The sequence below is a fragment of the Triplophysa rosa genome, linkage group LG19 (genome assembly GCF_024868665.1).
Source record: "Triplophysa rosa linkage group LG19, Trosa_1v2, whole genome shotgun sequence".
NCBI classification, from domain to species: Eukaryota; Metazoa; Chordata; class Actinopteri; order Cypriniformes; family Nemacheilidae; genus Triplophysa; species Triplophysa rosa.
In genome coordinates, this window is record NC_079908.1 from 3974761 (window position 1) to 3996826 (window position 22066).

The following is a 22066-nucleotide window of genomic DNA, read 5'->3' on the forward strand; positions in this document are numbered from 1 at the left end:
AAACTTTATGTGCCTTTCTTACATTTTGTCTATTCCAATCTGAAACTGATGGGCAAAGTTAGTATAAATAGCCTCTGCTTACAAAGCGGGCTACTTGCACGGTAAATAGACACTCCGTATTTTTTATTTCTTACAATAAGTGGTGGGGACAAAATTGACTTTGGCAAAAAGTGGTGGGGACATGACCCACCCATCCACCCGCAAATTACGCCTATGAACGAAACAAACACAAATCAGCAAGTGGTGAAAGCAACAGATGCATTGCATTTCGATTTTATATTGTCAAAGCAAACAATCACAAGGTAATTTCCTAATTAATTTTTCTTGCTCCTTCCAATCACACTGATTCATATTCATAAGCCCCGCCCTCCTGTAGTAGCGCCCCATGATTCGCTTGTTAGCTGGGCGAACGTCGCTTTACGTAATTGGTATTCATGAGAGAAGTCCTCGCCATAGTAGTTGTCGGTACACGATCCGGGATGCCTGCACGATCCGTTCACGCATGCGCATAATGACGTAGTAGACAATTCTGTTTAGCGACGACACTGCACGATCTGTTCCACGCTTGAGCACCTTTGTACCGCGACTTTCACTACTGTCCACCTCTGGTCTCATGTCACTTCTGTGTGCACACTATGCGTTGAAATACTCTGTAACGTTTCCCCAGACTTGTTTGTAGTTCTTTCTTCATGTAAGTGCAGATAGTCTAGGCAGAAATGCATATTATGTTCCTTATTGTGTTCTGTAACCACCATTGAAGGGATTATTCCTCATTTAGATTATATAGATAGATATATTAGCCTATATATAGACCCATACTAATACAAAATGAGTCGATTTAAAGTTAACTAATATTAGCAGCTTTTAATAAAAACCGTCTTTGACAATACTACTGACCTCAGATCGAAACACGGCAAGTTAAGTAGGCCTAATGCCATGCAGCAATGAATCGCAAAGGGGAGTATGGAGGAAACTGAAGGTTTGCAGTGACAGACTCTCAAGACTCAGACTTTATTCCACATGTAACCAAAATCGTGTATGTTCATGTAACAACTCCTTTATTATTTTGGATTGGCAACCACGTAAACACATCGTAATGCATAGCGTAAGCTACATTTTAAAACATCAAAATAGACCCGCCGTGAACTGTTAAATGAAAAACACGACGTAGCCTACAAAAATATGCCGCCAGTTGTGCCGTCTGGCCGTCAAGCGTTTCATCGCATGCTTGATACCAATAGTGTAGGGAAACCGTGAAGTTGTTTACTACGTCATTATGCGCATGCGCAGAACGGATCGTGCAGGCATCCCGGATCGTGTACCGACAGTAGTATTAGTAAAATGGTTTACAGGTTCATCTTACGTTTACTCAGCGGTAGTAACGACGCAAGTATCCACTGTCAAGGGAAGCTGCAGTGTACCGCCACCCCCCCGCCCCCCCCCCACTCATATTTATGTGCCTTGTCAGCTGTGTCTCCTCTCTTGCGCAAACTCCGGACTTCGAGCAAGGGCTCGAGCTATCTTCCTTATCACTTCGTTTCGCTCTCTTGATCAACCCATTTTGGACCTTGATCGGATTCGGTCCATACTTTTTTCTTATTTTTTACCCCCCCCCCTCTTTTAACCGTGAAACATGACATTAAATTGCAATAAAAACGAACCCGCGGTCACTCTGGAGCGTGTGAACAGCGCGCGCACCGCTCTCTCGGATCTCTATTTGGAACAACTGCTGCAGCACAAACCCAAGTCGGAGAAGGTAAGAGGATTTTCGCGAAGTAATCGACTCGTTTGACCATTTCAGAGGATGGCGGATGACTGTTATTCTCATTTCCGCATTTACAACCGCATGTTTACTGTATACCGCTGGTTTTATTAGCGCTAGGAGATATTTAATCGCAGTAGTCGTTGGTGTACATGATGAGGGCTGGAGATGTTCTGGTCTATTCTGGTGCAGCCCGGTTTGACATCAGCATCACACTGCTGCTCAAACACACAGCTTTACCTTTTACACTATTTTACGTTTAACTTCTCAACATAGAAATTAAATAGTTGAAATAGTATGCATTTATTACTAGGAGAAATTATAAAAGTATAAAAATTATATGTTATTTTGATGTGACGCGTCCCTACGTCACGATGACAGCTGTGAACGCGCGTCACACTGCTGCTCAGCACTCAACTTTCCGCTTTATTTTATGTTTTGACGACTTTAAACGAAATAGTTTAAACAAATAACTGTGTAAGTGATCATTATCTATGATCAATATATAATATTTTGATGTGACGCATCATGACGTCACGACGACAGCTGCGCATCGACCTGTAACATATGTTTGTAAAACATGTTTGTAAACATATTGTTACTTATGATCTCATCTGACAAAGGTTGGGTTTCATTGTCATATAAGATTTGTCGCCTTCGAACCTCTAGAACTTTCTCAAGAGGAACATTTTAGAAGCAGGAGACTTTCCTTTATTCTCTGGAAACATTTAAGATTTCTTTATTACTGCAAATGAAAAAATCTGCTGAAAGCTTGTTACAATTAAAGACATAAACATTATCAGTTTGACAACAAATGTTTGTAATAATTTAATCAATCAATGTAAACAGTGAGTAATGTCATCAATCGCACCTCTCTTGACTGATGTGATCAGAATGTAAGTGAATAACCAGTTCCAGTTTTACCAGTGATGCTGGGACATTAAGGTCTATAGCCAGTTCCAAGGTTAATGACCCAGACCAGCCCACTTTATTATGTTTCCTAAGATAAACTTCATAAAGTACTGATGACCTGATAATAGTGCTCTGTAGGGAAGATAGGATTAGTGCCAGCACTACCGACTTGTTAACAGAGGTTATATTTGTATTTTCTTGGTCCATGTTGACTATGATTTGAAATACAATACAACTATTTGTGAACTAAGATCCTATGGTATGCAGAAAAACATGTACAAAACAAAAGGATTATGTTTTTATCTTCAGTCATAAATTGACATTTTTCACTTTCATGCCTCTCTCTGGGCCTTCCATGCTGGAAAAGTTCATTACCCCTTATCCCAATTTAGTTAACAACGTTGAGAAATTCTTTGTTTTTAAGACCAGCTGATAATGATAGCTGATTTTTTATTGTGTGTGTGTGTAGTGGCCAATACCTGAACAAACCCAAGTATTAAATTCTTCCCAAACTGTTTGTGCCAGGAAGATTAATGATTTATAATTTCATGCGGTTTGTCAAGGAGAGATGATCTTTTCTGAGGAAGATAACAATGAAAAACACTTTCAGGATATCATCAGGATAAGCAGGCATACCCTTTAATGCACATCATTCATGAAGCATCACAGTCCTTCATCAGAATACCAGCCCTGGGTGTTATCAATACTGCTGATTTAGCGTTTATTGGCCCAGAGCATTATGGGTGCTGGCTTCTTAGTCATGTATCTGTGACGCTTCACTAGTCTACCAGAAGAACACAAGCAATCTATATTTAGAAGCCGTAATTTTCTCTGCAGATTAAAGAGGGAAGTCTGGAGAGCAGTTTGGAGCTGCTTGTGTAACACACAATGTCCCTGGCATTCTGTTTGCTTTAGATAAAAGCATGAGACTTGAAGCTTCCCTTTTCACACAAGGCTGATTATACATGAAAACTTAGTACTTAACTTCTGGTTTGTGTTTGGTTAGTGTCTAATAATATAATTATTTATATTTTATTTTATGTTAATAATAATTTATATTTTTATTTTATTGTATAATAATCATATTAAATAAACAATTTGGTAACACTTTAGTATAAGGACCAATTCTCACTATTAACTAGTTGCTTATTAGCATGCCTATTATTAGCATATTGGCTGTTTATAAGCACTTATAAAGCACATATTCTGCATGACCATATTCTACATCCCTAATCCTACCCAATACCTAAACCTAACAATTACCTTACTAACTATTAATAAGCAACAAATTAAGAGTTAACTAAGCAAAAGTCGTAGTTAATAGTTTACTAAAACTGAGAACTGGGCCTTAAAATAAAGTGTGACCAACAATTTGATGAAATTTAGCTGTATGTTCATTTTATGAAATAAACAATTTGTTGAATGGGTCCTGCAGTTTGGTCGCATTTAAACAAACCGTATGGTAAATTGACATCTAGCGGTTGAGCTTGGTATCGGAGTCTAAATTCAAAATATTGGAGAGACAAGTTTAGCCAAGTAACGGTTCTTCTTGGTTTCTTTTGATTGTTATCAGAAGTAATCTACAGGCACTCTATTGTTTGTGAATGTGTACCGGAAGTTAAGTTGGAGTCACAAAAGTGCGCATGCGCAGTAACGTTTGTTTATGTTGTTAAGATGACATTTAAAAAAATTATTTGCAGCACTACAATACACAGATGTTTCTTTTTTACTCTTTCACAAGATCAAAATATTGAGTTATCACTATGTACTGTAGCTGTAAAGTTGCCAGGTGTTTTTAACACATTGCCATGTGGTTCCTTGAGTGTTCTGCCAGGGTGCAATTCCCGGGGGGACAGGGGGAACATCTGCCCCTCACTTTTTGAAACTTTCCTCTTCAATTTAATGCTTAAATTTTATGGAGTGTCTACTCAGTGCAAATAGCCCGTAAAAGCTATTTACACTAACTCCACCCACTAGTATATGACTGGAATGGTGAAAATAAGTGAAAAGAACTACAAGCTTCACACAGAGACTTCAGTGGCGTGACGCGAGCAATCAGTTGTTTCGATGCGGTAGACCCGTGTTCAAGACTACCATTTGCAGATTCGCTCTTACCTCTTTCCATCACAAATCAGATCGTAAAGGCATTTATTTTCAATAAAATGAAGAAAAGATTTAAAAATTGGTGCTTAAAGCTACTTTTTGTAAAAACCGCTGCTAGATGGCGCACGGTCAAAACAATTTGATGACGCTTGATGACGCTGTGAAAGAGCGTGGAATGATGGGATTGTTGTCTTCAACTCCACCACTGATGGCCATCAATCAGCCGGGAACGAGAAATCATGTTAGCAGATGAGGTAAAGTTTTATAATTGTTGCGAATTATTGTGGTCCATAAATAAGTGACTGCTCGAAACAAGTTAGTGGCTTGCTAGACGCTAGACACTACTTCCGTTGTGTCACACTGTTGTGATGCGGTTTCTACGTCAGTAAAGGTGGTAACAAAAGGTAACGCTGATGTGATGCCATTGAGAGGTGACTGCACAGCCCCGTGTCACTGTTTATAATGGCGATTTTCTCACGATTTACAAGTAGTTGGAAAGATTTGAGACATTGTAAGTACTCAGCTGAACAAAATATATAACCCTAGCCTAGTGGTTTTTGGATATTTTACTGCAAAATTGTTACAAACTGCACCTTTAATCATAAAGTTTACGGCAGTGATCCTCAATTGGCGGACCGTGGGCTTATAGTTTCTATAGTTTCAGTTGAGTAGCACATCTACATTATTGAGCTGTACACATCACACGTACTCAGTGACATTTATGTTAATGATATTTTACCGCTATCTCCTCTAATATCTTTATTTAGCACTAAACGCGCTTTATTTTAACTCTTTCAGCTCCGCGAGCGCTGCTTCTCCCGCCAAAGACTTGTCACATAAAGACCTGCAGACGCCAAGAGCAGGTTAATAAATGGACACTTTTACTGTAACACTGCAGTAAACAAAAATGCAGCAGTAATAAAGTTTTTTCGGTCAGTCAGTTTACTATTTGCTATATACCAGGTGTGTAACAGATTATAAACCATAACGTTTTGTATCTACATTTAGCTTTAATGATATTAAAGGGGGCATGCAATGGTGTTTCATGCATTCTGACTTATTTACAATGTTAAACCTGCTGTCTTCTCATGCTTGACGTGGTCAAACGAGTTGGACGTATGATGTAGTATTTCTGTGCTCGATACACTCCCCCAGCGTTTGTATAGGTTTCGGAAAGTTTTTTTTCGAACATGAAAATCTGTTTCGTAACAACTTTTCTTAGTCCCTTATTGGGCAATTATCGGCAAGGAAAGAATTTTCAAAATTTGCACAAAATTTGGGCCGATAACCGATAATTCTTAAACATTGGAAGCCGAAAACCGATATATTGGCTGATATACAGTATCTAAATAACAATCTAAATCTAAAACAAAAGGCAAAAAGTGGACAACTGCGATTATTTGAAAACATTGACTGCAGAAAACAAGGTAACCATTAGTTCTCTTTTTCCCCTGAAAATCATGTACCAAGCCTACCTTACACTAGTTAACGATTCTTCAACCTTCAAACATTTCTGCTATATATTTTTTAAAATAAACAAATTATAGATGTTCTTCCAGAACAACCCAGAAAATTGTTCTTAATAGCCACATGTCTAACAGGTCTCAAGACAGAAAGCATTCAGACAGCTATCGGCTTCAAACAATATGCTTTTGTTCCTATAATTTACACATTCATAAATACTGTATCTACATACAATACTGTACCTACATCATCAATGTTTTGCTAATAGCAGTAAGTGAATGATCACGACAGAAAGACAGTACTGTATGTATTTAACTGTGAGCAGCATGCAGCAGAAGAAGTTTAACCAGAGGAAATGATTTATGATTTATCGGCTATAATATATCGGCCTAAATTGTATTACCGATATGGCCGATAATTTATCGTGCATCCCTAGTTAGTAACTTTTGTTAGTACTTTTGCTCATGATAAAATTAATTTCAGTAATTTGTTACATTATGTATTGTTCGTATGTTGTCACTAGTTTTTATTTTAAAATATTAAAATAGACCACTTATATATTTTTTCTCATTTTTGTTGTGGCTGTACAGTCCTTTGGTCTACTTTGTTGTGGAAAGGGTCTGAGACTTGAGACTTAGACTTGTTGGTGCTTAAAGTGATGGCTCACCCAAAATGAAAATTCTGTCATCATTTGCTCACCCTTCATACCTGTATAAATTACTGAACACAGAGAGAGATACTTGGAAGAATGTTTGCAATTTTCAATTCTGTGACATCATTGACTGCCATAATAGGAAAAAATAAATGGTAGTCAAAGGTGCCCCAGAACTGTTTATGTTCCTAAATACTTCAAAATATCTAACTTTGTGTTCAACGGAACAACAAAATATAAAAAAAATCCTACTATGGTAGTGGATGATGTCACAGAACTGAAAATTGCTAACATTCTTACAAATATCTTTCTTTGGGTTTAACAGAAGAAATTCATATAGGTTTGAAACAACCTGAGGGTGAGTAAATGATGGCAGAATTTTTATTTTTGGGTGAACTGTCCCTTTAAGCACCAGAGCCTACAGCACATTTTCTCAGTTACCAGGCCTTAGAACTATGATCCATACATACTGTGGGTATCAGAATGTAAAGTAAATGATAAAACATGTTAACTTTTCATAAACAACATATTTGACTGGACTCAATTGATGAAATATGTATTTGTTTAAAATCAAGAATTGTCCGGACCTCCGCTGCAAAGAAAATACAGAAACTTGAATTGAATACCCCTGGTTTGGGTAGGGATGCACCGAAATGAACATTCTTGGCCGAAGCCGAATAAAAATGAAACAGTTGGCCGAAGGCCGAACACCGAACATGGCTTTTCGCATTTCTTCTATTTATCTAGTAAATGTTTTATCAACATGTTTTATCAATTTTTTCACTATTGCACAAACTGAATGGTCAAAATGTGCTTTTTATATTTTGTCTTGCTTTTCAATATAATACAATATAACTTAAAATAAAATTGAGCAAAACAAGTAGGCTAATTAGAAAAAAAATCTGTTCTTGAATAGCCTATATTAGGCCTATAACTGAAAGCATGTACTGTATCTGTACCCCTACAACAAAACACTTCATTAAAAAGTGTCATTCAACATTATAAGCTAAAAATATGAATAAACGAAAACTGTTTGATTATTATAGGCTACACTGCAGAATGATTTAAAGAAAAAAAACTCTCTCAATTCAATTTCAATTTCAAGGTACTTTATTGGCATGATTGCGTGTTCTTACAATATTGCCAAAGCATTGAACATATAACAAAAGACATACATTAAGACATACATTAAGTACAAACATGAGATAAAAAAAAATTAAACTAAGGTGCTGAGTAAGGCATAAATATAGAATGAAATATAAAATAGAGTATATGTAAGTAAACAAATGAAATACGGAAATAAAATCTCAATATCAAAAGTAGATTTCAGGCAGAAACATGAGAATGTAATAGTCAAGAGTGTAGATGTGCATTGATTGTAGCAGATGAAGGCAGTAGTTTGTGCAGCTGATAGATGAATGAAGCAGCAGCTGATGTGTGTCTCTTCTCCCCCAGTAACATCTGCATTCGCTCTATTTCTCGCTCTCTCGCTCTCTCGCTCTCTCGCTCTCTCGCTCTCTCTCTGCTGGTTGCTGCTTGATCATATCACACGCCCTTTCACTTATTCGGCCGAAACACCAAACATGCTGTTTTTGCTATTTTCGGCCCAATATTTTCGGTTGCCGAACATTCGGTGCATGGGTGGGTGTATGTGCTTTCACACTCTCTATGAAATGTATTAAACCTGTTTTGTATAATTATTAGTTTTATTTTCAAAAACATTGCATATTAAAATGTTAGGCTATTCTGTAACTGAAATTAAAACTATTACCCAACTAGGGATGTAACGATTCACTCAGCTCACGATGCGATGTGATTCACGATTCTGATCTCACGATGCGATTTATTCACGATTTACTCACGATTTATTTAAAAAAAATGAGTTGAAACAAATTAGAAATGAACAACTTCCCTTGCATTATTTCTTAAATGCTTCACGTTTCTTTGAATAATAAAATAATGTTTTATTTCAAATAACAAAACTAAACTGCAATTTTATAACAAATTAATAATAGAAAAAGTCTCTTTAATATAAACAAACTAATACTGTCTGTGCTTTTCTTGGATTTTTTTGCATTTAAGAAATATCAGCATCCACGTTTAGGTTTGCAGTGAAAATAGCGGCCTCTGCTGTTCAAAAAATGTATTGCGATTCAGTTCAAGCCTCAACCGAATTGAATCGTCACTCATTATAACCGATTTTCAACCGGCTCACGGTGAATCGTTACATCCCTATACCCAACGCTTTATTTTGGTCCTGCCACCTGTCAGACCCTGGTGTTCTGCATGGTTGCCTGGGTGTTGCTAGGTGGTTGTTTACTTGCGCAATGAGCCCATCCCAAGACCCTCATGTCATTCCAAACCTGTATGACTTTCTTTCTTCTGCAGACCACAAAAGAAGATATGTTGAAGAATGTTGATACCGAAACAGCATTGAACCCCATTGACTTCCATTGTATGGACACAAAACCAGAGTCATTTCTCAGAATGTCTTCTTTTGTGTTACATAGAAGAAAGAGTCACATACAGGTGAATAAATGATGACAGGATTTTTTGGGGATGAACTACCCCTTTAACAGTTTGTAATAGCACATAACTAGCAAATCGGTTGTCCCCCAATACTCTGTGTTATGGCTTGTCTGCATGGGTCCAGCAGACATTTTGACGTACTCATGATTTTGAAGATGACACACCCAAAACTCAGTGGAGTTGTTTTCCAGTGTCTTCGCTCAGTGCGTTCTTCACATAGATCAATAGAAGGCTTTGTTCCCAGGGCATGAGACTGGAAACTCCACACAGTGCAAGTATCAGCCGGAGCCATCTAGCTTTTATTATTCTACCTCACTTGTTTTGGTCCACTGCAGTGCATATCTCCTCAACCGCCCGAGGGAGGATACATGTTTTTAAAGTGTACTTGTATAGTGCTTTCTAATACAATAGATACCATACACATTGTTCCAAGGCAGATTATTGCGTAACAAATCCTCCTGTAAGCAAGCCGTAGGCAACATACCAAGATATAAATAAGGAACAAACTTTGGGAGGAAACAAAACTGCAAAGTTGAAATGGATGGATTTCGTGATTATTTTAGAAGGTAGCACTAGTTTAATGATTTCAAATGACTACTCCTTGAGTTCTGCTGAAGATCAAGTAAAACCGCTCAATCTGTGTCATGACACTGTGGTGGTTTTGCTTTGTCACGTGAACGTTCTGACCCAGTGAAACTCCCAAATAGGAAGCGTACAGAGTTAGGGAAGGTGCGGTGGTCATGTCACGCACACTTGTTTGTCCTCACTTGTGTAACGTGCGAGACACTGCAGAGAGATGAGATTCCAAGTGCAGGTTGTTTATTAAAAGCCAATCGGCAAACAATCCAAAGACAGCAGGCAAATCGTAGTCAAGGGCAGGCAGATAAATCCAAAAACCATGAGACAGTCCAACCTTACCCTTTACTGTAAATGTAAATGTAATGTAATCCAAAAGCAGTAATCCAATAGACAGGCACAATGGTCATAACAAGAAACACAGACATGAACGTGAACTATGGCAAGAAACGATGAAACGCTCGGTATACAGTAAAACTGACAATACTTCACAAAGTATACATGGTACAGTCATGGCTTAAATACAGCTCAAACAGGAAGTTTGTGAATAGTGAGAGAGTCCATAGTCCATAAGGGGAGAGGGGGCCCCCTGGTGGAAGGGATGAATGGACAAAATGCCCTTTCCTTACAACTTGTTTGTCCACACTGCCAACGTTAGGGATTGGCAACATCATGGAGCAACTGTTCATGGTTGCAATATTTTGGCAGCTCAATGCTGTAAACAAGTACCATGGATGCCACAAGTTGAACCCAGTTGGTGTTTTCTATTTTTGACCAAAGTAATACTGGCATCCAGAGATGTGTTGCCTTTGACAGACAGCATATTTAGTTTTTGGTTATTAAATCGCTGCTTTTAGACCAGGAGTCTTCAACTAAAATCGCTTGAGGTCCAGTAAACAAACCTCCTTACCGGCCGAGGTCCGGACAATTAAATACCTAAAAACATGAATTGATGGTTTTTGGCAGACCAAAGAAATAAACATGTCTTTTTATATCTATACAACGGCATAACAATGTCTGACAACAATATAATGAAGGGAAATGTGCAAAATGCCCTAATCTCTAAACCCGAACTGAACATACATTCATTTCAACATTAACAACTATATTCAACATCAATTAACATCAAGTCGTGACTGAACATCCTCTGATAACATTTCAGCTCTTCTGTTTGCAGCTGAAAGGGGGGTTTGTTTTATATTTTCTTTTAGTTCATGTCTTTATTTTCCTTCTAAACGTGTTTCACACGCAGCCTTCATGCACTCTTTTACTATTTTCCCATCAGTAAAGGGCTTGTTATGTTTTCCTAACATCCACTGTATTCTTAGTGAACATTCATATGCTGGTTGTTGGGCGGTAAGTGAGTGAGGGAGGACCCGTGTAGATCGCTACTACTGGACTTTGAGCTAATATATTTCCATGTCCTTACCTCGGACTGCTGCGGGTAAGTTTCTTCATAGTGTCTATGTCTAGTTTCATAATGCCGTTTAAGGTTTCCACTTTTGACAACCGCAACAGACTCCGAGCAAATGAGACAAACCGGTCTCGTGCATTTCGATGCAGAAAGAATAAATGCAAATCTCTCGACCCATTCATCTCGGAAAACATGGTTTTCAGCGTTAACTTTTCTAACTTTTGAAAAGGACATTGTTTTTCAGTCACTGAAAGTTACATCTGTCTGCACGCTGTGCAGCGAGTCTGTCGCGGCAAGTGTTGCCAGATAGAGTTGAAGGTTTCCAGCCCAAAAACGGTCCAAAACCCACCCAAACGCACACAAAACCGCCCAAAATATTTGATTAATATTTGGTTAAATTTGATCAATATTTAGCTATTTTAAATGCCACAATTAATGTACCATGCTATGGCTAGCGACATACACCAACAGCAACGGAACCACAGTAACAAAATGACAACATAAGACGTTCACATCTTTGGCCCATGGCCCCGCCCTCACACCACACACAATGCACTTTTACAGTGTAGATTTAGTTTAAAGATCATTCACATACCCAATTCGTTAATAACGAGCTCAACAATGTGTATTGAAATTATATTTTATACTTCAAATATTATTTTTTAACTATTATTATTACTACATTTTACTCATTATAAACAGGTGTGTAAGTAAGAGCGAGACAGACAGAGAGAGAGAGATCTTAAGCCTAACGTTACCTTTAAATGCAGAACAGTAACAGGGTGTCGATTGTAACTTGACAGGATGCTGAAGAACACAGCTGAACACAACTTTTCAGAATCACTCTCCCACTCCTTTCTGTAACATTTTTTATATTTTGCCCACTTAGACTTCGGCATATTGACTGTTTATATTTCCCGCTGAGTGCTGGCTGCTTCTTCTCTTTTGGCGGTTGCAAAACTGTCTTTGGCGGTGGAAAACTATCACTCGTGATTGGCTAAAAGATTACTAATTGGATGGAGTACACGCACACTTGGGTTTTGTTAAATAATAAGCCTATACAATGTACATGTTTCAAACCCGCCAAACTGATACCAAATCCGCCCAAATTTTGTCCATCCGCCCAAGCCAATTATTACCCGCACAATCAAATTCAAAACCGCCCAATCTGGCAACACTGGTCGCGGCTCTCTTCTCTCCACGACGTTGACGTCTGTACGTAGCAACAGTGCGCAGATGTTAACTGTCCGTGGCGCCTTAGGACCCAAACTGCTACTGAGTGGACCTTGATGTGCCTGGTATAAATTTGATTGCATTAGAAAATAATGTTAGGCGTTCATTTATTTATTACGTCAAAAGGCTTTGAGGTCCGGACGGACGCATCTCGCGGTCCGCATTCGGACCGGAGTCCGCTAGTTGGTGACCCCTGTTTTAGACCATACAGTTTGAATGGACTCATAGGAGATGGAGCAACCGCTAGTTCCCTTTCTGTCGGTCTCTTGACGTTGTGTCGAACCGACAGAATGGGGTTTGTCTTGAGAACCTATCATCTTCTGAGTATTTAGAAAAGGAATGAAATTTGCATGCCGGGCTCCTCCCCGGATGTCCGGGTATAAGAGGGAAGCCGGCGTGCTCATTCATTCACCTTTTGTTCTTCAGAGCCTAAGCATCTGATGAGCATCTCCAGATCTTCGCTGATCTTCCAGGTCTTCGCTGGTCCTATCCTGCTGGAATCTATGACATGGTGCAGCGGACGGTCCCTTCCTGCAGCGACTTTCCCTTGGGCGTCTCGGCAGTTCCAGAAGTGTCTGAGCAATATTTCCTTTTTTCTAAAAGAGCAAATTTCACCAGCGTGGCATGTCCCGCTGTTCTCTTGGGTGCGACGCGCTCATTGAGGAAGGGGATGGACACGATGTCTGTCTCAGGAGTTTGGGTCTCCGGCACGCTGAGGCAGCCTTCGTGGATACATCCTGCCCGCACTGCGGGCGGATGCCTATCCAGACGTTGCGGTCACGGGTGGCGGTATTCTTTATGGATAAAGCCACCACCTCGTCTGTTACCCGATCCGTGACGGCAGTGACTACGGCCCTCCAAGCCGCGCCCAGCTCCGGTCCCGTTCTTCCCAGAGGTGCATGAGGAGCTGAGTAAGACTTGGAACGCGCCCCTCACAGCCCGTTACAATCAGAAAGGCTCAGTCGCCCTTACTTCCCTCGATGGTGGGGTGGCCAGGGGCTATGTCGAGATCCCCCAGGTGGAGCGTGCTGTCGCGGTGCACCTGTGCCCGCAGACAGTGGCCACCTGGAGGGCTCGGCCTAGACTCCCATCCAGGGCGTGTAAGTTTTCGGCATCACTGGTGTCGAAGGCTTACACGGCTGCGGGTCAGGCCGCCTCCTCCCTCCACGCCATGGCCATCCTGCAGGTCCATCAGGCCAAGGCGTTGAAGGAGCTCCACGAGGGTAAGACCGACCCAACGGTAATGCAGGAACTCCGTACCGCCACCGATCTCGCTCTACGGGCGACTAAGGTGACGGCACGGGCCTTGGGTCGGGCGATGTCCACCATGGTGGTCCAAGAGAGGCNGTGGTCCAAGAGAGGCACCTCTGGCTTAACCTTGCGCAGATGCGGGACGCCGAGAAGGTTCGCTTTCTCGACGCCCCCATCTCGCAGGGAGGGCTGTTTGGTGACACCGTTGAGGATTTCTCTCAGCAGTTCTCGACGGTGAAGAAGCAGACGGAGGCAATCAGACACATCCTGCCCCGCCGTGACTCGGCCGCCGTCAGGTCTTCAAGATCCCGAGCGGCATCTGCTTCCCAGCAGCCTCGGCCCTCTTCGACTCAGGTTCTGGCTCCAGTGCCCCCTTCTCAGGCTGCCTCCCGGGAAAGGACGTCGAAGAGGAAACCGCCTCCCCGTCAGCAGCCGTCGCGGAAGCAGAAGCGGCCCTGACGGAGAGACCCCAGGGAGATTGAGACTACCACCGGGCCCGATTCCAGCCACTCGATCGCTGGGTCGGATAGGGACGGTTCCTGCCCCGTCCTACCATCAGCTGGTCCCCCCTGGGGGGCCAGCGCCCACTTCCTCACAAAAAGAGCTTCCTCTCTCTCTGGGTTTTCACAGCCGTTCCCACCCTCTGGTCGACGGTGGACGGCAACTCGACGTTGCGTCACGGCGACGCGCAATGTCGAGTATAAACACCAGCCTTCAGCACTCTCAGACAGACAGTGCGTTGAGCTGGACAATCGCCAGGCAGGAAAAACAGCAGAGCCGATCTCCTCCCCGGGGGTCCTCCCCCGGCAAGGAATACGTACTGCTAGCCATCAAACCACCCTCCGCGGGGGCGATGAAGCAGATCAAACCTCTAGTCCCCCTGTCTCAGTATCTGGGAGCTTGGGCTCAGCTTCCCAGACTGTCAGGCTGGCTGAGGAAGACGATCCGTCTCGGCTACGCGATTCAGTTCGCTACACGTCTGCCCAAGTTCTGGGGCGTCCTTTTTACCTCAGTCAGAGGCAGAGATACACCCATACTGCGGACGGAGGTCGCCTCCCTTCTGGTGAAGGGAGCGATCGAGCCCGTCCCACCGGCCGAGATGTTCAGCGGGTTCTACAGCCCGTACTTCATTGTCCCCAAGAAAGGCGGAGGGTTGTACCCTATCTTGGATCTGCATGTTCTGAACAGACACCTACACAAGCTGCCTTTCAGGATGGTCACGCAGAAGCGCATCCTAACGTCCGTCAGGCGTCAGGATTGGTTCATGGCAATCGACCTGAAGGACGCATACTTTCATGTCTCGTTCCTCCCTCGACATCGGCCGTTCCTGCGGTTCGCATTCGAGGGACGGGCATATCAGTACAGGGTCCTCCCCTTCGGTCTGTCCCTGTCTCCACGGGTCTTTACGAAGGTCATGGAAGCCGCCCTCCTTCCCCTCAGGGAAGAAGGTGTGCGGGTACTCAACTATCTCGACGACTGGCTCATCTCGGCTCACTCGCGAGATCTGTTGTGTACACACAGGGGCCTGGTGCTCCGGCACCTAGATCGGTTGGGACTACAGGTCAACTGGGAAAAGAGCAAGCTCTCCCCCGCGCAGAGCATCTCCTTTCTCGGTATGGAACTCGACTCCGTCTCCATGACAGCGCGACTGACTACAGAGCGCGCCCGGTCAGTGTTACACTGCCTGAAGCATTTCAGGCAGCCAGCGGTCTCCCTGAAACAATTTCAGAGGCTCCTGTGGCACATGGCATCCTCGGCGGGGGTGGTCCCCCTCGGGTTGATGCACATGCGACCGCTCCAACACTGGCTACAGAGTCGAGTTCCTTGAAGAGCGTGGCACACCGGCAGCAGGCGTATGGTCATCACGCCTTTCTGCCGGCGCACCCTGACCCCTTGGTCGTCTATGGCCTTCCTACGGGAGGGGGTCCCCCTAGGGCAGGTGTCAAGACACGTCGTGGTAACGACGGATGCCTCCCTTCAGGGCTGGGGTGCTGTGTGCAACGGGCACGCAGTGTCGGGGCGGTGGACAGGCCCCCGCCTGCATTGGCATATCAACTGCCTAGAGTTGTGGGCTGTGCTACTTGCACTGAAGAGGTTCCAACCCTTCGTGCAGGGCAGGCACGTGCTGGTCCGGTCGGACAGCACAGCTGCCGTGGCGTATATCAACCACCAGGGTGGCATTCGTTCACGGCAGCTAACACGACTCGCCCGACGCCTCCTCCTGTGGAGTCAGCAGGTGATCAGCTCCCTGCGAGCCATACACATCCCGGGCGACCTGAACCAGACAGCAGACCGGCTCTCTCGTCAGTGGTCACCTCGCGGAGAGTGGCGACTCCACCCTCACGCGGTTCAGCTCATATGGGAGCAGTTCGGCCAGGCGCAGGTGGACCTGTTTGCCTCCCCGGACTCCACCCATTGTCCGCTTTGGTACTCCCTATCCGACGGTCCCCTCGGTACGGATGCCCTTGCGCACAGCTGGCCGCGGGACAAGAGGAAGTACGCCTTCCCCCCAGTGAGCCTCATTGCACAGACCCTGTGCAAGGTCAGGGAAGAGGAGCATCAAGTGCTACTAGTTGCGCCCTATTGGCCCAACTGGACTTGGTTCTCAGAGCTGGTGCACCTGACAACAACTCCCCCCTGGCCGATTCCCCTGAGGAAGGACCTCCTTTCTCAGGGGAAGGGCACTTTTTGGCATCCCAGGCAAGACCTCTGGAACCTCCATGTCTGGCCCCTGGACGGGACGAGGAGATCCTGAGCGACCTACCCCTGGCGGTGGTAGAGACCCTCACACAGGCTAGGGCCCCGGCCACTAGGAGATTGTATGCCTTCAAGTGGCGCATCTTCTCGTCCTGGTGCTCTTCTCACGGAGAAGACCCACAGAGATGCTCGATCAGGTACGTACTGTCCTTTCTCCAGGAGAGACTTGAGAAGAACCTCTCCCCTTCCACACTGAAGGTGTATGTTGCCGCTATAGCCGCACATCACGATCCAGTTGCTGGTAAGTCTCTAGGACAGCACGACCTGGTCACCAGGTTCCTGAGGGGCGCGAGACAGTTCAATCCGCCTCGCCCGCGCCCCGTACCCTCTTGGGACCTCGAAGTGGTCCTGGAGGGCCTCCAGAGGCCCCCCTTCGAGCCCCTAGGAGAGGCCGATCTTTCTCGCCTGTCGATAAAGACGGCCCTCCTGGTAGCGCTCGCCTCCTTCAAGAGGGTAGGGGACCTACAAGCATTCTCTGTGTCCTCGGGTTGCCTAGAATTCGGGCCTGGAGACTCTCACGTTATCCTGAGACCACGGCCCGGCTACGTGCCCAAGGTTCCCACCACTCCCTTCCGGGACCAGGTGGTGAACTTGCAGGCGCTCCCCACCGGGGAGGAAGACCCAACCCCTTCCGTGTTGTGTCCAGTACGCGCTCTGCGCCTCTACTTGGACCGCACGCAGGGCTTCAGAAGCTCTGAGCAGCTCTTTGTCTGTTTTGGAGGTCAGCAGAAGGGGAGAGCTGTCTCCAAACAGAGACTGGCGCACTGGATCGTGGATGCCATATCCTTGGCATACCGGTCGCAAGATCGCCCCTGCCCCTTAGGAGTTAAGGCGCACTCCACTCGGGGTGTCGCCTCCTCGTGGGCACTGGCTCAGGGCGCCTCTCTGGCAGACATCTGCAGAGCTGCGGGTTGGGCTACGCCCAATACCTTCGCGAGGTTCTACAACCTCCGCGTTGAACCGGTGTCAGCCCGCGTCCTGCAGGGCAACAGGTAGGACCGGCAGCCGTTGGGCGTACGCCTGCGGAAGCCCTTCCCCCTTCGGGGGGAGCAGTGGCGATCCAGCCTCACTTCTTTCCCCTCGGGTAAAGAACAGGCATTCCATCCATCACTAAGCACCCTTCCAGGGGACAGGCTGGGCAGAGCAGCCCTGCCCCCTTAGGCCGGGGAACAGTTGAGTTATCTCCCACATAGCTCTAACCGGACCTAGTGCTCCAGACGTGGTAACCCCCCCTCCGTGGGCTGTTCCGTCTGATGTATCCTCATGAATGGTTCCCACCTTGGCAACCCATGACCTCCCCAGGTGGACTCCCACCTTGCGGTTAACTCCTGCAGTCCGCACATTCTTCCCATGAGTTCTCCCCTGATGGTGAGACCATGTGGTGTCTCCACTAATTCCTCCCTACGGTAGGTAGTGGCCTCTGCAGCGTTTTTCCCCCACGGGGGGGAATAATGCTTACCCAGTGGCCCGTACGGTGCCGGGCGGCTTCTCGCCATTTAGAGAATCAGGCCTCCGCCCGTGACGGCCGGCGTTAGGGGGCTTCCCAACTTTTTGTGGAAAGCTCTGGGTCCCCCTTCCTCTCCACTGGAAGGTCATAATTTCGCGCTAGCGTGTTCGTCTGACTCGCCCAGGCCAGTCAACGTCGCTCCGCAGAGATTGTGACGCGGCTCAGTGCTGTGGCGTTTTCCATAGGAACCCCATTCTGTCGGTTCGACACAACGTCGAGAGACCGACAGAAAGGGAACGTCTTGGTTACGGATGTAACCTCGGTTCCCTGATGGAGGGAACGAGACGTTGTGTCCCTCATGCCACAACACTGACCGCCGACCCCAGCGGTCGGGGGAGGATGCTTTAGGCTCCTCAGACCAAAGGTGAATGAATGATGCAAATTTCATTCGCCAATTTTCATTGGCCTTTTATAAATACTCAGAAGATGATAGGTTCTCAAGACAAACCCCATTCTGTCGGTTCAACACAACGTCTCGTTCCCTCCATCAGGGAACCGGGTTACATCCGTAACCAAGACGTTACGTTCTGTTTTGTTCTGTATATACTAGGCAGGTTAAATCTAAATAAAACACAATTACTGTCTTATTTAGCTGCAGTATACTGTATACATATCCATTACCAGGTAAGCATTTTAGGATTCATGTATATATAGAAAAATAAACTTTGATTTCACAAGTGTTTGTTTGGACACTCATGGACCTCTCTGACCCGTGCACTTGGGTTTTATCAGCCCAACCGTGGCATGCAACCTTTGCTCAGGATGTTTGGCTGTTTCCTATGGACATGTGACTTCCCTCTAATGAAGGCGGCTTTGTCAGCAGTGTGAAATGAGTTCACGGGAGATTTTGCTGATTGTCTTCAGGCTTTGATGTCAGCTGGCTTATTACACAAGATTTCAAGTGGTTCTGCTACTGAAATGAATGTGTGGTTTACGTCTTAAAGGAACAGTTCATTTTTCTGTATCATAGAACGGTAGTATCCAAGTAGTCTGTTACTATGTAGACAACAGAACAACAGTTTAATATATATATTTTCTCATTCATACATGCGCACATTAAAGGAGTAGTTCACCTTCAAAATGAAAATTCTGTCATCATTTACTCACCCTCTTGGCATTTCAAACCTGTATGACTTTCCTTCTTCTGCAGAACACAAAAGAAGATATTTTGAAGAATGTCAGTAACAGAACAGCACAGCCCCCCATTCACCTATTGTTTGGACACAAAACCAATGCAAGTGAATGGGGGCTGTTAACATCATTCTTCAAATTTCTTCTTTTGTGTTCTGCGGAAAGAAAGTCAAACAGGTTTGAAATGACAAGAGGGTGATAAATGATGACAGAAGTTTCATTTTGAAGGTGAACTAATCCTATAATCTCCTAAACTCTACCACCCCCCATGGACTCACAGGTCCCACATCATCAAATCTATATGTTTTTGGAGCACAAAACTCGACTTATATCTTATGAAAGCTCAGTCTCAGCTTTCTTACAGGTCCCATAAATTGAGCATTTATGCTACATAAAAGAACATAAGGTCTGAATTCGTCTTCACAAAACCCACCCCTCTCCTGCCTGTAAAAAGAATACGAATAGTATTCAATTTCCTATTCACTTAACCGAAAAATAGAGTCTAAAAAACGATTACTGTGTATATCACCGATCTAACACTTTAGAGTAACATAACAAAATAATTGTCAAATTATTGTCTAATTGTTAAAATGTTGAGGGTTTTCTGTAAAATTAGATTTTTATCAATTTACTCCAATGTATGTGGATGGGGCACTCTTTTAAATTTGAGTAAAACACACAAAATATAATTAAATAAATTCTTAATAATCACTTCATATTAATAAATCTATATGTACCCACTGCAGACACTGATACCGACAGTTACTCTATATCCCTCCGTCTATAATATGTGACTCTTGACTGTATTTAGGAAGTTTAGGTTGTATTGTATGTGATATTACTTCCTGTACGTCTAACTCTGATCTACCAGACACAAACACAATTGAGCGAACAGGCGTTTTATAGGATTATCAGTCGTATTGGTGTCTAAGTGGCTTTCTGCAGAGAATCCATAAGATCAGGAAACATTAAAGCACTCTGTGTGATTGGATTTACTTAATGCGATTTTTCCCAGAGCAGGAACTCTTAGTTTGTCTTGTCATCTCATTTCTTACACTAATGGACCCTTTTACCCTACCTGTCACTCTCACTTCACTTTTCACTAGCACACACTATACATCCTGAAATCCAAAGCACTTGACTTTGTTATTCTTCCTGTTCGCACAGAGATATTTTGGTATTATGGTGTAGGCAATAAGCTAAATGTTGGTGCTTAATTATGACCTGGATATCTTGAGATGTGGTTTTACCGGACATAACAGACAAGATTCGTTTTTATGAATTAGCCATTTACCTGACTCATACTGTACTTATATTTACTTGGGGTGGGCGGTATGACCCAAAACCTGTTTGACGCTATGAGTAAAATTATATTTCACTTTAACAAATATATATCATGATATTGTGACAAACGGTATGTATGTAAATATAGAAACCAAATCATGTCCACACCAAGGATGTTACACCTTCATAATAAGATCCTCCTCTTGCTCAAGATTAGTTTGATCTGTAGGATCTGTGTGATTCAATTTCTGAATGTTTCTTTGAATACACTCGATCTCACGTGCAGGAGTGCTGCCTGTCACGTGTTAGCCACACCCACTAATTTAAGAGATAAATCTGTTGCTTTTAACATTTTATTCCATCACAGCAGAATACTCGATATGTAATGTGTTCCTGTAGCTGAACTGGGAGAGCATGACACTAACACCATGTCATTGGTTCAATTAAAAATAATGTGATCAAAAAGTGTGGCAACAACTTATCAAAAAAGTGAAGCACTTTTTTCAAAAGCAACTTATGACTTGTATTGTCAATTTGATTATACTTTAAATTAAAATTGTAACTATAAATACAAATATATAAAATACAATAATATTTTTTTTTGCTAAAATGCTGATTTTAAGTGGATGTTATGCATCTTCCTAACTAATAAATGTGAAAGTTTTACAGGAATATTTCCTAAAGAACTACAATTTACTGTACAGTCAAACTGAGAATGAGTAATTTTTTATTTGATCAAATTATTTCTAAAATAATAATATACCCCATTTTAAGAACTATATAATGAAAAGTTGAGCATTGTTTCTCTTCAGGATGAATATGTATGCTTGTACCTCACCGTGACTAGGCAGGCCACATTTTTGCACTACAAACGTGTATGCATGTGTAAAAGTGTTAATCTGATTGAATTTTTGAGGATTTACAGTATAATAAGTTGTTTTTCCAGCTTACTGTTTTGCTCTTGGTTGTTTCGGATAAGGACAAAATATTTAGTTTTGTGAAAGTTACAATTAACTTTTTCCTTAAGAGCAACCTGCCATAACTATAAGAGTGCTTGTAACCAAACCGTTTTCTTTGTAAATTTCTTTGTTCTGTTGAAAGAAGATATTTTGAAGAATGTAGGAAAGCAAAGAGTTCTGGGGCACTTTTGACTACCATTGTCCTTTTTCTTACTATGATAGTCAGTGGTGGCCAAGAACTGTTTGGTTACATGCATTCTCCCTAATTTCTTTGTGTTCACCAGAACAAAGAAATTTACACAGATTTGAAGCAACTCGAGGCTGAGTAAATTATGACATAATTTTTATTTTTGGGTAAACTATCCCTTTAAATGAACTAATCTTGTGTTAAATAGATACAGTACATGCCGGTCCAGTTGACGTCTTTATGGGGTTATAAACACAGTGGATTTCACAACACAATAAAACAACACGCATCATCACAATATCTGGCTGACACTAGATTGTGCCGGTCATCAAAACCTGACGTCAA

At 43.3% G+C, this 22066-nt stretch overlaps 1 protein-coding gene across 1 annotated transcript in view; it reads left to right on the forward strand.

Annotated features, from left to right (window-relative positions):
- Positions 1-1453: 1453 nt before the first annotated feature.
- The window catches only part of mpp1 (MAGUK p55 scaffold protein 1), a 38503-nt gene continuing 17890 nt past the window's right edge, over positions 1454-22066 (forward strand). The window contains exon 1 of the mRNA XM_057359580.1: positions 1454-1756. Coding sequence (XP_057215563.1) covers positions 1634-1756 — 123 coding nt within the window. The 5' untranslated portion in view covers positions 1454-1633. The remainder of the gene's footprint in view (positions 1757-22066) is intronic.